The 16,506-nt window shown below is 50.1% G+C and overlaps 1 protein-coding gene across 1 annotated transcript; it reads right to left on the bottom strand.

Moving 5' to 3' along the window:
- Nucleotides 1–3,092: 3,092 nt before the first annotated feature.
- LOC123062935 (uncharacterized) lies at nucleotides 3,093–4,856 on the bottom strand. The gene is made up of 2 exons (XM_044486633.1): nucleotides 4,090–4,856; nucleotides 3,093–3,508 (listed from the first exon to the last, which is right to left on the bottom strand). Exons 1-2 carry the CDS (start codon nucleotides 4,687–4,689, stop codon nucleotides 3,401–3,403), a joined length of 708 nt encoding a protein of 235 aa, XP_044342568.1. The 5' UTR covers nucleotides 4,690–4,856; the 3' UTR covers nucleotides 3,093–3,400.
- Nucleotides 4,857–16,506: the final 11,650 nt, after the last annotated feature.

Below are 16,506 nucleotides of genomic sequence, written 5' to 3'. Positions count from 1 at the left end.
ATGTATCGGGGTTTCTTGTAATCACAACAAAGAAACACAATATATTTTTTATTTTCGTTTTGAGAAAAGAGAGCTCCCTCTTTGATTATCATTTATTAGAAACCATAACATCTTCCCTAAAAAAACTACCAGCAACAGAAAACTAAAAAAGGTAAATGATGCATGGTTTGAAGATGGCTTCAGCCAGCCTATCCCCAACTATCCATCGAAACCACAAAAAGGCTAAAACAGCAAACTGCCACAAAGCCTAGAGCAAGCTAATAAGGTTTTAGTGCCAACATAACAAATCCATCCTAGGACAACCACATGTCGGAATCTCCAGGACGATCATACTTTATTTATAGACCAGCTAACACCAGCCAAAAGTTCTTACACAGATAGTTCTAAACGCAAAGCAAAAAACTGGGAGAGATCAACCAAAGCTCCATCTGGGTAGAACAGACCCCCCCCCTTCAGCCAGCCTTGATCCGAAGTGAGGTCCTCCATCAGTGCGCAACTTTGAAGACTTTCCCCAACGATCATTTCAACCCTTCTTACGCCCCACTTCAACACCATTCGTCTTTCTGGGTTTGTCTGCAAAACAAACCAATCATGGAGCATTTTAACTGCCAGATTAAGAGGAACACAAAAGTCAACAACCTTGTTTTTTTAAATCACCCCATTTCTTAACTTCTATATTGCCGAAAATACCAAAGATATCACAGTAACTGCGAAATTTCTACCATTTTTACTAAATTGCTTCTGCCACACATCAAATGTGTTTTGAATACTAATAGGTAAATCAAAAGCACATTTCATAATATTCTGTAGCAGTCTGTCTGCAGAACAATCAAAAAGCAGATGAGTAGTGTTCTCATCTCGGTCACAAAAAGGACATTTCTTGTCCCTAGACCATCCTGTTCTAAACAGATTGTCTTTTATAAGGATACTATTTCGAAGAACTAGCCAAAGAAACACTTTAACTCTAGGGGGTATTTCGATTTCCACAAAAAATCACGTGGATATCTCATTCCATTCTCAATCAAGTGTTTGTAATATGATTTAATAGTGTCTATACCATTTTTGGTTAAGGTCCATTGGATCCTATCTTTTTGATCCGCTAAAGTCACTACAACACACACCTCTTCCAAAGTTCAAGAGAATCCCCATAATGTGTTCTTCTAAACTGTACATCATCAAGCCCTTTACCCAATATCTCACCAATAGACTTACTTTTGTCAAAACACATGTTACAAAGTCTAGGGAAATTCTCATTAAGGGATTTCCCCCCAACCCATCTATCCTCCTTGAATCTTACATTTTTGCCACCCCCCCACTACAAATTTGCACAAAGACAGAAAATGACCCTGATGCTTAATCAGCTCACACCAAAACTGTGAATCCCCCTGCTTTTTCTTAATTCTAGCAAGACATTTATTATTTTGATATTTATTTATTAGCATTTGCTGCCCTAAAGCCCCTCAATGTTAAACAGTTTCCACACAACAAAGCTTTATTCATCAAAGCTAGGTTTTGAATTCCTAGTCCCCCCTGTCATGTATTTAGCTCTGCACACCTCAGACCATTTTACAGGATGATTTTTTTTCTTATCCTCTTTCTCCAGGCCATAGCAGTCTGGTTGTATAAAAAAACATCCTCTTATTGACCCCGATTAGGAGTCCATAAAAGAACAACATGAAATAAGGTATATGAGTCGATGATGACTGGATAAGTGATCCTCCCAGCACCGGCTAATAACCTGCTTTGCCAATTACTACATTTTGTGAAACACGATATATGGTGTTTATTTCTCTGTTGCGGAGAAGTAAAGAGGGGGGAAATGCTTGCACATCTACTATAATTTGACCCTCCTGGAAAAAACGTGGTCAGCAGGATTCAAACAAGCTATGTCATTCAAATTATGTTACCGGGGTTCTTGTAATCACCATCATTCAAATCTACTATACTTTGACCCTCTAGAGAAATAGAAACACGATATATGGTGATCGTTTATTTTTTATTTTTTTGAGACGACGGTGATCATTTCTTTGTTGCAGGAAAGTAAAGTGAAAAAATGCTTACGATTCCACTATAACTTGACACTACAGAAAAATGGCAAAAAAATTGTGGCCACCATATATGATTTACATTTCTTTATTGCAAGAAAGTAAAGGGAAAAAATGCTTGCAAATCTACTATACTTTGACCCTCTAGACAAATGGCAAAAAATCATGGTCGACAGGATTCGAACTTTATATGGTGATCATTTCTTTTTTTCTTTTTTCGAGATGACGGCGGTCATTTCTTTTTTCTTCTTTCGAGATGATGGTGATCATTTCTTTGTTGCAGGAAAGTAAAGTGGAAACATGCTTACCATTCTACTATAACTTGACCCTACAGAAAAATGGCAAAAAAAATCGTGAAGTAAAGGGAAAAAATGCTTGCAAAACTACTATACTTTGACCCTCTAGAGAAATGGCAAAAAATCATGGTCGACAGGATTCGAACTTTATATGGTGATCATTTCTTTTTTCTTTTGTCGAGATGATGGTGGTCATTTCTTTGTTGCAGGAAAGTAAAGTGGAAAAATGCTTACAATTCTACACCCTACAGAAAAATGGCAAAAAAATTAAATCATGGCCACGATGTATGATATACATTTCTTTATTGCAAGAAAGCAAAGGGGAAAAATGCTTGCAAATCTACTATACTTTGACCCTTTAGATATGGCAAAGCCCACATGATTTCTAGTCATGCCCGATAACCACTCCGGCACGACCACTTCGATGAAAAATGTGCCCATAAGCTCCTCTAATAATAATTAATCTGGAAGCACGATCGGCCCTGCCAATATGTCTGCGGCAGTTCCATGTTGACTCTGCTGTTCTCTTTCCCTGAGTCGTGTCTCATCAGATGAGGCCATATTATCATCGAAATTACTCTGCACACGACAATTTGAAAGACGATCTGCCGACGACCTTGTGATCGATGGCTATTATCATTCAGAAACATCGGCTGATTTCGTAGATAATGCTACCCTTTCTAGGTGTGCTGAATTCACCGCCAACACCATTTTGCAGGGAGAAAGGAAAACAAGAAGAGGACTGTGGTGCTGCAAGTAAGCTCGCCGCAGTTTCAAACTGCCATTCTACAACCATATTCAGATACTTTGTGTCATAATATACACAGCCACATTGTTCAGGCACATAGGTAAAACAGGGCTACAGAAGAAAAATACACACACAGGTGCATTACAAGCATCAAGCAGAAAAGATGTACTAGATGAGTCACTTAAGCATCATTTTGTCTTTCACAAGTACGCACTTCAAGTAGGGTATGATAAATCTGCAGGGGACTGTGCATAGTATGCTCACAAGCCAACTGTATTTCTAGCTCTATGTCGATCTCACATCTCACAGACTCACAGGTGCCCCAGCACAGGCCATGGGGTCACTCCATTGCCGGGAAGCATAGGCTTTATCATTGGAGCTCGCCGTAACATCGGCTGGGCCTTGAATTGAGATGCCTTCTGCAGGGATGATGAAAACATAAATGCTCAGCGAGAACGAAGATGGCAACACAAATATGCAATTTTGCAGATTCAGACATTGATAAGCAATGGTGAGGTATATAGTAGTGTCAACTGCCAATAACAACATCAATCCAATAATCCAATCAGTTCAACTGTCAGCCACAATTCACATAGCATCGCGTATTAACTATTGTCATCTTTAAATAATTGCTACTGCCATGCATTTCCTGACTGAGCACACAACAAAACATGGCAACAGAAGTAACCAGAGTTATTATTTTCCCTTTTGCGAGGAAGCAAATCCATGAAATGCTCTACCTTCAGCTTAAACAATACAAGGAGCTTCCCTAGAATTTCTCCTTAAGGTGACACTATTCTTACATCATGTATGTCAGTGGCACCTAGGCTGTCGTGCAGCTGCCTGCTGCTAAGCTCAGCAGTGGCAGGTTCTAAAGGTGATACACCACGCAGCGTCTCACCAACACTAGACCCACGAGTGAGACGCCTACGCAAGCACAGCGGCGCAAGATCGAGCGATTGGGACGCGACATGGGGCGGAAAGGGGCAAAGGGCCTGACCTTATCGTCAAGGACGAGCCGCACGCGCGCCACGGCCTTGCTCTGCCGCCGCATCCGGTACAGCCGGCGGCCGAGCACGGCGATCCCGAGCAGCGCGACGGCGACGGGCACCGACCAGGCGCTCCTCGCCGCGCGCGCCGCCCACAGCCGCAGCACCTCCACGGGCAGCCTCCACCACCGCGCCGCCGCCGCCGCGGGCCCTCCCTTCGCCACCGCCCCCTCGTCCACCCCCGCCGCCTCCCGGGGCGTCTCCACCAGCGGCTCGGTGGCCTCGGCGTCCTCGCGCCGCTCCCCGTCCGACGACGAGTCGGACCAGAGCGCGGCGCGGTCGCGGGCGGGGAAGGCGAGGGCGCCGGGGTGCGGCTCCACCCAGCTCGCCTCGCCGGCCTCCTCCTCGGCCCCCGCCGACAGGGACGCCCTCCTGGCGTACTTGGCGTCGGAGCCGAGGTCGAAGTAGTCGTACTTGATGGCCCCGGCGGCGTCGTCCTCCACCACCGCCTCCCCGCCGGCGGCGTACGGCCCGGGCGCCGCGGCGGCGGTGGGGGAGGCGAGGAGGAGCTCCCACTCCTGCAGGTCCGCCGTGGCGTCCCGGCCGTCCATCTCGAGGGGGGTGGTGACGCTAGGGTTTGATGGGTTCGTGGGGCGTGAGCGGCAGGATTGGGGCCTTTGGAGGCGAGCGCTTGGTTCTGTTGCGCCGTGTGGGGTGGGGAAAGGAAAGGGAAGATTCGGGGCGAGGAAGGGGTGGTCTGTCGCGCGGGGACACCCGGATTCTTCCCATTGGATTCTATCGTCTGGTGGGGAGGAAGGGAAGGGAGGGAATGGAATGGAACCGGATTCTTTCTCGTTTGCACCAGCACTGCTAAAAATAGGTTTAAAAGTAAAAAAAAAAGGAGAAATGAAAAAAATGCTGGAAAAAGGTTTAAAAAAGAAGAGGAGAAATAAAAAAAAATGCTCGAAAAAGGTTTTGAAAAAGAGAGGAGAAATGCACTGGTGTGATTTCAGCTGATGTTAACGTGTCAGTGGTCATCGTAGCCAGTCAATTTCAGCGATCCACCAAGAGAATGATGTCCCTACCCTCAAAAAAAAAAAAGAGAATGATGTCCTGGTTTTAAAACTTGCTGGTGAGAAGCAGAGGTCCACATGCCCAACATTTTTTTTGTTGGCGACTAGCCAGCCAACTCAAGGAGCCGAGGCAAAGCCCACATACAGTGACGTTGTCCAGCATTTGTCCCGGTAATTAGTGATACTAGAAGAACGCCCGTGCGTTGCAACGGGGCCACATTAACTTTAAGAGTTCAATATTAATATTCTCATACATATCAATCCTTCTTCTCCTTCCGTCTGCCACCGAGACAGGGACCTAGACTTTGTGCTGCTCTTATTGATTTCAAACCCAGACGAGATGGGGTGGTGGGAGGGGGGACGAAAAAACCCAGACGAAACAAAGGAGAAGGAGAGCCTCATCAGTAGCATCATGGTGAATTTCAAACCTAGCGTTGTGCTCCGCCCAACGAACATGGACGCCGCCGCCGCCGGCCCGGTGGAGCTCGAACCCGAGAGACTCTGCTGCTTGCTGGGAGGGGTCGGGGAGGGTCGGAGCACATGAGCATTGACGTGAAGACAGAGTAGGCCGGGGAGATTACTGTGCACGCCGCACAGCGACTTGGACCTCGGAGGGCCTTAGCTCTGTCAGGAGGAGGTCCCGAGTTCCTGCCGAGGACAGCCTGACGGGGGAGACGCACGGCCGCTCGCGCTGCCCGCAACGCGACCACGCCCTGCCCTAGGGTTCTGCGACGGCGGCAGCGTCGTCCACAGCCACACCCTCTCTGAGTCCTGCCCTGAACTGGGGTTCCGAGATGGCGGCGGTGGCGGAGGTCTCTGAGGTTGGAGAGGGGCAAGATGTAGGACGGCGGAGGCTGGAGCCTGGAGAGATGGCGGCGTTTCGGGATTGCAGGCAGGGGGACGTGCGAGGTGAGTGTTTTTTTCATCGGTTTATGTTGTGTTGCCTGCACGGATATATAGGAGAACAAATAGGTGGATTATAATTACTTCCATTGTATAAGTGCTGGGAAAGGAAGCGAGGGACAAAAATCAATCGAGGGGCCTTTAAGAGTAGAGATTAGTTAATTGGATTTTTCTTTAAAGTCTGTTATTTGTTTTCTTAAAATTTATTATATGTTTCCTAAATCAAATTGCATTGATGGGATGGATCGATTGATTTGGATAGTCTATTATTTGTTTCCTTCACATCCATTATATGTTTCCTAAAGCAAATTGCATTGATGAGATGGATCGTTTGATTTGGATGGATCGATTGATTTGTTTCCTTAAAATTGGATTTTTTTTAAAGTCTGTTATTTGTTTCCTTAAAATTTATTATATGTTTCCTAAATCAAATTGCATTGATGGGATGGATCGATTGATTTAGATAGTCTATTATTTGTTTCCTTCATATCCATTATATGTTTCCTAAAGCAAATTGCATTGATGAGATGGATCGTTTGATTTGGATGGATCGATTGATTTGTTTCCTTAAAATTGGATTTTTCTTTAAAGTCTGTTATTTGTTTCCTTAAAATTTATTATATGTTTCCTAAATCAAATTGCATTGATGGGAGGGTGACGCATGGAAAGTTATGATCCGTTAAGATTTTTTTCGTTGTGTGAGAGGGTGACGCGAAACTAAACCGGTGGGGTAGGGGAGGGACGAAAAAAACCAGCGAAATGAAACGGGTGGGAGGTGGGAGGAAGTACCAAAGAAGTACCAAAAAAAACCGGGTGAGGTGGGACAAAAAAAAACCTGGAAGCGAGACTACCAACTGCTCCATTAGGAGTAGAGACTAATCATGTTTTATGTGAACTACTTAGTGGAGAATGGCCGGAGCAGCCTGGGCAGCTGTTGAGTATATGTGTTATGTGCATAGTGTGTACTGAATCCGCCTCCAAGTTCTTTGTATAGTTGAGGTTCGTGGCCCACCGCTGTACATCATATATACGTGCATATGCACGAGAGCAATACATCGTGCAATTCACATATTCTACATGGTATCAGTTTCTGGGTTCTAACCCTAGCCTTCCGCCGTCGCCGCCGCTGCCGCCGCCGCGCACCTCCTTCGCGCCACCGCCGCCGCCGCCGCCGCGCACCTCCTTCGCGCCACCGCCGCCGCCGCCGCCGCCGCGCCGGTCGCCGCCGCCCAGCCGCCGCCGCCGCCACCTGTGCGCCTCCCGCGCCGATCGCCGCCGCCCAGCCGCCGCCGTTCGCACGCTCGCCCACACCGGCCGCTGCTCCCCCGCAGCCGCGGCCTCCCTTGCCGCCGTTGCCTCTCCCTCCCTTGCCACCGCTGCCTCTCCCTCCTATTTGCCGCTCGCCCGCCGATCCCATCCGATCGTTCTAGCCGGCGAGTAATACGTGCATGTATCCATCAAGCTAGCTGCTTTGCTTTTCTACGTCAAAATCCATCGACCTCTCTGCTTGCTTGCTTGCTAGTCGTAGCTGCGTCGTCCGATCCATCTGCCCGCACCGCCAACCCGCTTTGTCCGCCCCCGCTAGCGCACGCTGCATCGCCGCTGCTGCCTGCTGCCAATCGCATCGCCGCTCGCCCACGCCACCTCACCCGCCGCTGCCGAGTCCCGTTGCCGCTAACCTGCTGCCTCCCGCCCGACCTGTGCAGCCCGATCCGAGCCGCTGCTGTCTCCGCTGCATCGCTCGCCCGCACACACCAGCTGCATCGCCGAGCCGCTCGCAGCCACATCACCGATGGCGTCCACCGGCCCGTCCCGCTGACGGCGCCCTCTGGTGTGGCTCCGCCACTAGTGTCCTACGGCGCGACCTCACCTGTCAGGACCCCGATTCCAAGTCACATCGATCTAGCCAGTAACACCTCATATCACTTTGCGGCTCACGCACGGTATTTTCACGGGTGTCGCCTTATCATGGTCCAGGACCGTTTGCGCCTTTTGGCTCACGTATATGATAGTGTCGCTAGCATCCATATGACAGAGAACCCGGGCCGACATGGCTAGTCGTGAACCCAAAGCGGCACTAACCCATGGGGACAGGCATACATGAATCAACTTCGAGCATGTCGGTCAGCAGCGTGCGAATCCGGGCTGTAGCACTGGGCTAACAGGACTCCGGATGTCACCGCGTGACATTTCCCCGAAGGGACAGACACAGGAACGAAGTGAAACACATGCCGGCCAGTCAAGTGTCCTGAGCAGTAGTGCTGGGCTAGCAGGACTCCGGTGAACCGGGCTGTAGCGGACTACTATGGCTCATGAAAGCACTAGACTACATTTCCCCATAAGAGAGGCTGCCAAGGATAAACAATTAGATTGTCGGATCCCACACATATCGAGCATTTCAATCATACACACAATATGCTCGATATGTGTAAATACAACATGGCATCACAACATAACTCTACGACTCAAAGTACTTATTCATTAGGCTCCGAGGAGCGAGATATTACAAACATGGGTCTCATGACCCAACATTCAGAGCATACAAGTCAAAGCACACGCGGAAGCTTAACATGTCTGAGTACAGACATCTACAAATGAAAAAGGCTGAGAAGCCTGACTATCTACCAGATCCTGCCGAGGGCACAAGATCGTAGCTGAGGTAACAAGCTAAATGTCGAAGTCCAAGCGGAACTACTAGCGAGACTGAACTCTCTCTGCAAAACATAAATTAAGCAAACATGAGTACAAATGTACCCAGCAAGACTTACATCAGAACTAGCTACATATGCATCAGTATCAACAAAGGGGTGGTGGAGTTTAACTGCAGCAAGCCAGCTTTGACTCAGTGGCTAACCTGAACTACGACTACAAGTAACTCTTTTGAGGTGGCGCACACGAGTCCACAAATTCACCATATCAATACACCATTATGGATCCACTCCTATCTCCCTACGAGAAGGCCATCCATAGCACTCACGCTTATCTTGCGAGTTTTAGAGTATCCACTTTCACTTGTCTATGAACTATGCAAGGGGTCCAAGTTTCCATATCCGAGGAATCCGGCTATTCGAATAGATAATGATGACCCTGCAGGGGTGTACTTCTTCACACACGCTCTCGCCACTTATCGCCCTATACATGTCATGTACGTCGGCAACCTTCAAGCGGAAGCCGGGCGAGGGAGTCAGCCACGACCTGACTAACCAACAAGTCTCTAGTCCAGATTTATCGCCTATTCAGGTTCCATCCGCAAGGAGATCCGGCCGGGTGTCGCTCACGGCCCCAAACGATGTGTACAGGGTTCCCAAGCCCACCATCCGGGTGCCACTTGGTATACCGGGCCACTGTGCCTAGTCTGTCCCAAGCCCACCTGTACCGGGTGCCACTTGGTAGACTACTAACACTACCCACAAACACCAGAAACTAGTTGCAACTCCTGGACAGAGATCGAGTGGATTAATAAGTCGAGAGGGGTCGAGTTACCGGAACCCAATGTGTGGTAGTAACTGTTCATGGATCACAAACACAGAACTCAGTTCCTAAGGATGGCTGAAATGAGACAACCCACCATGTACTCCTACATGGCCTCTCACCGCTACCTTTACCAAATCGTGTTCACACACTTAGCTCTCAACGGTAGGACATGTTCACCACATTTCAATTCATCCCCGATGAATTAGACCTGACTCAACTCTAAGCAGTAGCAGGCATGACAAACAAGCATGAATGAGTAGGCACAACAGGGCTCAAACAACTCCTACTCATGCTAGTGGGTTTCATCTATTTACTGTGGCAATGACAGGTCATGCAAAGGAAAGGGTTCAACTACCGCAGCATGTAACAGTTGAATCGGTGTTGTCCTAATGCAGTAAAAGAGAGCAGAAGCGAGAGAGTGGGATTGTATCGGAATGAACAAGGGGGTTTTGCTTGCCTGGCACTTTTGAAGATAACATTGAGTCTTCATCAGTGTCAACGATCACATCGTCGGAGCAGCGTCTACCGAGAGGGGACAAATACCGGCAAACAAGGAAGAACACAATCAATGCGATGCAACAATATGATGCATGATCATGACATGGCAATATGCTGTTGATTGAGCTAATGCAACTAGCAACAAGTTAAATGGAGTTGGTTTGAACACTAGGTTCAAATTCAAATTCAAACTATGAATTCAAATAGTGCATTATCATGTTTTGGACTAAACAGCAAGGTTAAGTTGTTCAAACATGCATGCAAATGCCATATTCAGATTCCTTGGATTTTTCTGATCATTTTTCATATATAATTTATTTGATTTGGAGTTATGGTTGAATTTCTATGAATTTTAGAAGTTTAAGCAATTTTCTGGAATTTCCTGAATATAAATAAATCCAGAAATTACATTATTGCATCAGCATTACGTCATGCTGACCTCAGCAGGTCAACAGGGCTGCCTCGGGTCAAACCTGACCAGTGGGGTCCACTAGTCAGTGAACCAGTGCTGGTTAGGGTCGCTGACGTGTGGGCCCAGTCAACTGCCTCGTCAGCATGGTCAAAGCTGACGCGTGGGCCCATCGTGGTTAGTTAAACTTAAACAAAAAGTAAACTAAGTTTAATTAGACGGTGGGGCTCAGCTGTCAGTGTCATAGGGTTAGACTAATAACATAATTAGTACTAATATAATCTGCCACGTCAGCGGTTGACGCCGGCGACCACAGCAACGGCCAGAACTCGCCGGAGTTGCTCGGGACGGTGGTACGGAGCACCGTTTCGTGCGTGGTTTGTGGCTACGGCGAGCTGGAGGTGCGGCGCATCTTCTGGAGCACGCGGGGCGAGCTGGGGTGGCCAGTGGCAGCGACGGCAGTGAGCTGGGCGGTGGCTGGAGCTCGGCTGGTTGCGGGCGCGGGGCTGCAGCTCGATTTAGAGCGAACGAAGTGCACGGGCAGAAGCTACGGGGCAGCAGGAACTCGACCGGGTGCTCATACGCGGCGTTGGCCGACCGTAACGACGACAACGACATTCGCGGCGGCGGCAAGCTTCGGCGGAGATGGGGAACGGAGCTAGAGAGCATAATCGAGAGAGGGAGGAGACGGGTTCGACGCGAAAGCTCACAGCGCTTCGGACGGAGCCAGCGGCAAGGGCGGGGACGCACTGGAGGCCGCGAATCCACGATGGCGAGCAGCGGGCAGAGGCGATGAAGGCGAGCCCGATGGTGTCGCTTGAGGGCGTCCGAGGTCTTGATCTTTGACCTGGTGAAGTAGTACTCGTTGGCGGAGCTTTGGAACACGCCGGGGCAGTGGTTCATCGACGGTGGCTACGCGTACGGCTGCGGCGTGCTCTCGGTGGTGCTCGGGTTGCGCGTGGAGCAGGGCTAGACAGGGAGAGAGGCACCAGAGAGATGGGGGGAGTGAGGGAGTGAGCCAGGGTGCTGCGTGGCGTCTCTGAGGCGCCGGGGAGGCCAGCAGGGAGGCAGGAGGTGGCCACGGGTGGCTGTGCACGCCGCACGCAGCTGCTTCTCCTCCTGGCAGGAGGAAGAAGACATCGCTGCCCTTGGTGGGCTGCTGCTACATGTAGGTGGCCAGGTAGGTAAGTCAGGTAAGGCCCTGCCTTTTCTATTTTCTGTTTGTTTTGTTTTTATTTATACATTTTGCCACTGATTCAAAATTCAAAATGAATTCAAAACAGTGCCAAAACACTCTGAGATATTTTATGTTACCTCTCTGGACTATTCTAAAAGTACATAAAACATTTCAAAGCATTTAAAAATATATTCATTATATATTATGAATATATCCCCAAATTCAAATAGATTACTGATTTAAATTCAGAGACCAAATAATTCCTTAAAAATGTTCCAGAATTTTGGTTTGATATATAACTCTTGCCAAAATTCACAAAACTATTTTTAGGGCATTTTGGATTCACAGAATGCTATTTAAAGGGTGCTTGCCCTTCTTTTAATCAGATTTCTGAGGTTTCAACAATCCTCATTTCAAGTTTCAGAAATTTAAACATGATGCAAGCAAGATGCAAATACTAGGCAACACCAGAAGCTAGGGATGTGACACCACCGCCGATGGCGCTCTTCGGACAGTCCCGCTATGGGCCCTTTGGCGCGGCTCCGCCGCTGGCTTTCTACGGCGCGGCCCCGCCATCGCCGGCGCTCTCCGGCCAGTCTGTCATCGCTCCGCCGCTGGCGCCGCCTCTGCCCGTTGACCCCTTGTTGTTGCGCGGGGCGTTTGACGCGTCCGCTTCCATGTACGGAAATCCTACGTACGGGGCTCCCCTCGTGTACGAGTCTCCCGGGTATTGGTGGGGGTCGTCAGTAGGCCAGCACTCACCGCAGCCTGACGACGTCCAGCACCTGCAGCATCTGTCAGCGGGCCATCCGGCCTAACCGGCACCGCAGTCGCAGCCGGTGCTGCTACCCATACCGTATGGAGAGTACCCACCGCCGCAACTGAGCAGCGGCTACAGCCTCCCCATGGCGTCTCCGTCCCCCTCGCCGGCCCTGCCGCCGGCGCCCTGGGAACCGGTGCTCCTCCCTGCACTGCATGCCACTCGTACACCGAATAACTACACTGAAGGTGGTGATTGGTACATGGACACCGGTGCTACGGCTCACATGTTTGCTCATCCTGGTAACCTTGCCTCCTTTACTCTTGTCTCCACCGACCGCCGCATCATTGTCGGCGACGGTTCCACACTTCCTATCACACACATTGGGCACTGTTGGAAATATGCCCTAGAGGCAATAATAAAATGGTTATTATTATACTTCCTTGTTCATGATAATTGTCTATTATTCATGCTATAATTGTGTTATCCGGAAATCGTAATACATGTGTGAATATATAGACCACAACATGTCCCTAGTGAGCCTCTAGTTAACTAGCTCGTTGATCAACAGATAGTCATGGTTTCCTGACTATGGACATTAGATGTCATTGATAATGGGATCACATCATTAGAAGAATGATGTGATGGACAAGACCCAATCTTAAGCATAGCACAAGATCGTGTAGTTTGTCTGCTAGAGCTTTTCTAATGTCAAGTATATTTTCCTTAGACCATGAGATTGTGCAACTCCCGGATACTGTAGGAATACTTTGGGTGTGCGAAACATCACAACGTAACTGGGTGACTATAAAGGTGCACTACGGGTCTCCGAAAGTGTCTGTTGGGTTGGCACGAATCGAGACTGGGATTTGTCACTCCGCATGACGGAGAGGTATCTCTGGGCCCACTCGGTAAAACATCATCGTAATGAGCTCAATGTGACTAAGGTTGGTCACGGGATGATGTGTTACGGAACGAGTAAAGTGACTTGCCGGTAATGAGATTGAACGAGGTATTGGAATACCGACGATCGAATCTCGGGCAAGTAACATACCGATTGACAAAGGGAATTGAATTCGGGATTGATTGAATCCTCGACATCGTGGTTCATCCGATGAGATCATCGTGGAATATGTGGGAGCCAACATGGGTATCCAGATCCCGCTATTGGCTATTGGCCGGATAGTCGTCTCGGTCATGTCTGCATGGTTCCCGAACCCGTAGGGTCTACACACTTAAGGTTCGGTGACGCTAGGGTTGTAGATATATTAGTATGCGGTAACCCGAAAGTTGTTCGGAGTCCCGGATGAGATCCTGGACATCACAAGGAGTTTCGGAATGGTCCGGAGGTAAAGATTTGTATATAGGAAGTCCAGTTTCGGCCACCGGGAAAGTTTCAGGGGTCACCGGTATTGTACCGGGACCACCGGAAGGATCCCGGAGGTCCACTGGGTGGGGCCACCTATCCCGGAGGGCCCCATGGGCTGAAGTGGGAAGGGAACCAGCCCCTGGTGGGCTGGTGCGGCCCCCATGGGCCTCCTCCTGGGCCTAGGGTTAGAAACCCTAGGAGTGGGGGCGCGCTCCACCTGGCTTGGGGGCCAAGCCACCCCCTTGGCCGCCGCCCCCCATCTAGATGGGATCTAGAGGGGCCGGCGCCCCCCTGGCCCATATATATAGTGGAGGGGAGGGAGGGCACCGCACCCAAGTCCCTGGCGCCTCCCTCTCCCCCCGTGACACCTCTCCCTCTCGTTGGTGCTTGGCGAAGCCCTGTCAAGATCCGGCTGCTTCCACCACCACGCCGTCGTGCTGCTGGATCTCCATCAACCTCTCCTCTCCCCTTGCTGGATCAAGAAGGAGGAGACGTCTCTCCCAACCGTACGTGTGTTGAAGGCGGAGGTGCCGTCCGTTCGGCGCTCGGTCATCGGTGATTTGGATCACGACGAGTACGACTCCATCAACCCCGTTCTCTTGAACGCTTCCGCTCACGATCTACAAGGGTATGTAGATGAACTCCCCTCTCCCTCATTGCTAGATGAATCCATAGATTGATCTTGGTGATGCGTAGAAAATTTTGAAATTCTGCTACGTTCCCCAACAGGCACACCTCTTTTCCTTCTAGTTCTACTCCATTATCTTTGTCCAACATACTTGTGTCATCTCATCTTATTAAGAATCTCATTTCTGTTCGTTGTTTCACTCGTGATAATCCTGTTACCGTTGAATTTGATGAGCTTGGTTTTTGTGTTAAAGACGCTCGAACCAGGATGGTACTTCACCGATGTGACAGCCCCGACAAGCTCTATTCGGTGCACTCACCTTCATCCACCACCACCGCACCGGTTGCTCTCTCCGCTGGAGTCGCTCTCTGGCACGCTCGCTTGGGTCATCCCAACCCCGTCACACTTCGTCATATTCTTAGGAGTTTCAGTTTTAGTTGCAATAAGATTGAGGATCACACTTGTCATGCCTGTCGAGTCGGCAAACATGTTCGTCTGCCGTTTAATAATTCCACCACCATTGCTTCTTTTCCTTTTCAGTTGATTCATAGTGATGTGTGGACTTCTTCGGTTCCTAGTAACTCGGGCTATTTATATTATCTGGTCATTCTTGATGATTATTCTCATTATGTGTGGACTTTTCCTTTGCGCAAAAAGTCGGATGCACTCTCTACCTTGACGGCTTTTTACTCCTATGTCCGCATGCAGTTTGGGCGTCCCATCCTTGCGCTTCAGACGGACAATGGAAAAGAGTTTGACAACCTCGCTTTCCGCACCTTTTTGTCCCATCACGGTACAGTTTTCCGCCTCACATGCCCGTACACTTCACAGCAGAACAGTCGAGCCGAACAGTCAAGCCGAACATGTCCTTCGCACTCTGAATGACTGCGTTCGCACACTCCTGTTTCATGCCAACGTGCCCCCTCGTTTCTGGCCGGACGCACTCGCAACTGCATCACTTCTTAACATTAGACTCTGCCGCCCACGGTGGAACTACACACCTCACCATCTTCTCTTTGGTACGCCCCCGTCTTATGACGACTTGCGTATTTTTGGGTGCCTTTGCTATCTCAGCACTGCCGACACTGCTTCTCACAAGCTTGCACCTCGATCTGTTGCTTGCATCTTCATCGGCTACCCCTCTAACTCCAAGGGATATCGGTGCTATGATCCCGTCTCCCACCGTATCTTCACTTCCCGGCACGTTTACTTTGATGAGCATGTGTTTCCGTTTCACCAGGTACCCCCGGCTATTCCTCCCATCACTGGTGACGCGGGCTTCTCAATGCCTCTCCCAGGGCGCTTGCGCGCCTCTCTTGGCCCGCCCCTGGCTTTGAGGCGCGCCCCCCGCATGCGGCGCCTCCTACAGCCGCAGTGCTGGCGCCCCCGACGTTGGCGCCCGCGGCCCCCCTGGCATCCCCGGCGCCCCCGCCCCCCTCAGCGCCCCCGGCGCCCGTGGCTGGTCCGGTCACCCGCGCCCGTACGGGCATTTTTCGCCCGAGTTCGCGCTACGCCTCGGATGACTATGCCCATGCGGCGTCCACCTCTGAGCCATCGCCATTGCCGTCCTTCGTTTGAGCCGCTCTTCGTGACCCGCTCTAGATGGCTGCGATGCAAGAGGAGTTTGACGCCCTATTGCGCAACCGGACGTGGCAGCTTGTTCCCCGTCCCCGGCATGCCAACGTGATTACCGGGAAGTGGGTCTTTAAACACAAGCTCCATCCTGATGGTACCCTTGATCGCTATAAAGCGCGTTAGGTCGTTCGTGGCTTCCGACAGCGTGCTGGCATCGACTTCACCGACACCTTCGCTCCGGTCGTCAAGCCCGGCACGATACACACGGTTCTCCACCTTGCGGTCTCCCGTGCTTGGCCTGTGCACTAGATGGATGTCTCCAACGCCTTCCTTCATGGTCACCTCGAGGAGCAAGTCTTCTGCCAGCAGCCCACCGGGTTCGTTGACCCGGCGCTTCCCGACCACGTGTGCCTGCTTTCGCGGTCCTTGTACGGACTCAAGCAGGCTCCGCGCGCTTGGTACCAGCGCATCGCGGCGTTTCTCCACCAGCTTGGGTTTCGCTCTACCCGCTCAGACGCCTCGCTCTTCGTCTATCATCAGGGCTCTGACACGGCCTACTTGC

This window comes from Triticum aestivum, chromosome 3A, assembly GCF_018294505.1.
Source record: "Triticum aestivum cultivar Chinese Spring chromosome 3A, IWGSC CS RefSeq v2.1, whole genome shotgun sequence".
Taxonomy (NCBI): domain Eukaryota; kingdom Viridiplantae; phylum Streptophyta; class Magnoliopsida; order Poales; family Poaceae; genus Triticum; species Triticum aestivum.
Note: the sequence above shows the minus strand (reverse complement) of the source record. Positions and strands in the feature narration are given on the sequence as shown.

Coding starts and splice junctions, on each gene's coding strand:
- LOC123062935 (XM_044486633.1), bottom strand. CDS start 4,689: ATGGACGGCCGGGACGCCACGGCGGACCTGCAGGAGTGGGAGCTCCTC. Junction 3,509..4,089: donor GGCTCGTCCTTGACGATAAG/GTCAGGCCCTTT, acceptor TCATCCCTGCAG/AAGGCATCTCAATTCAAGGC.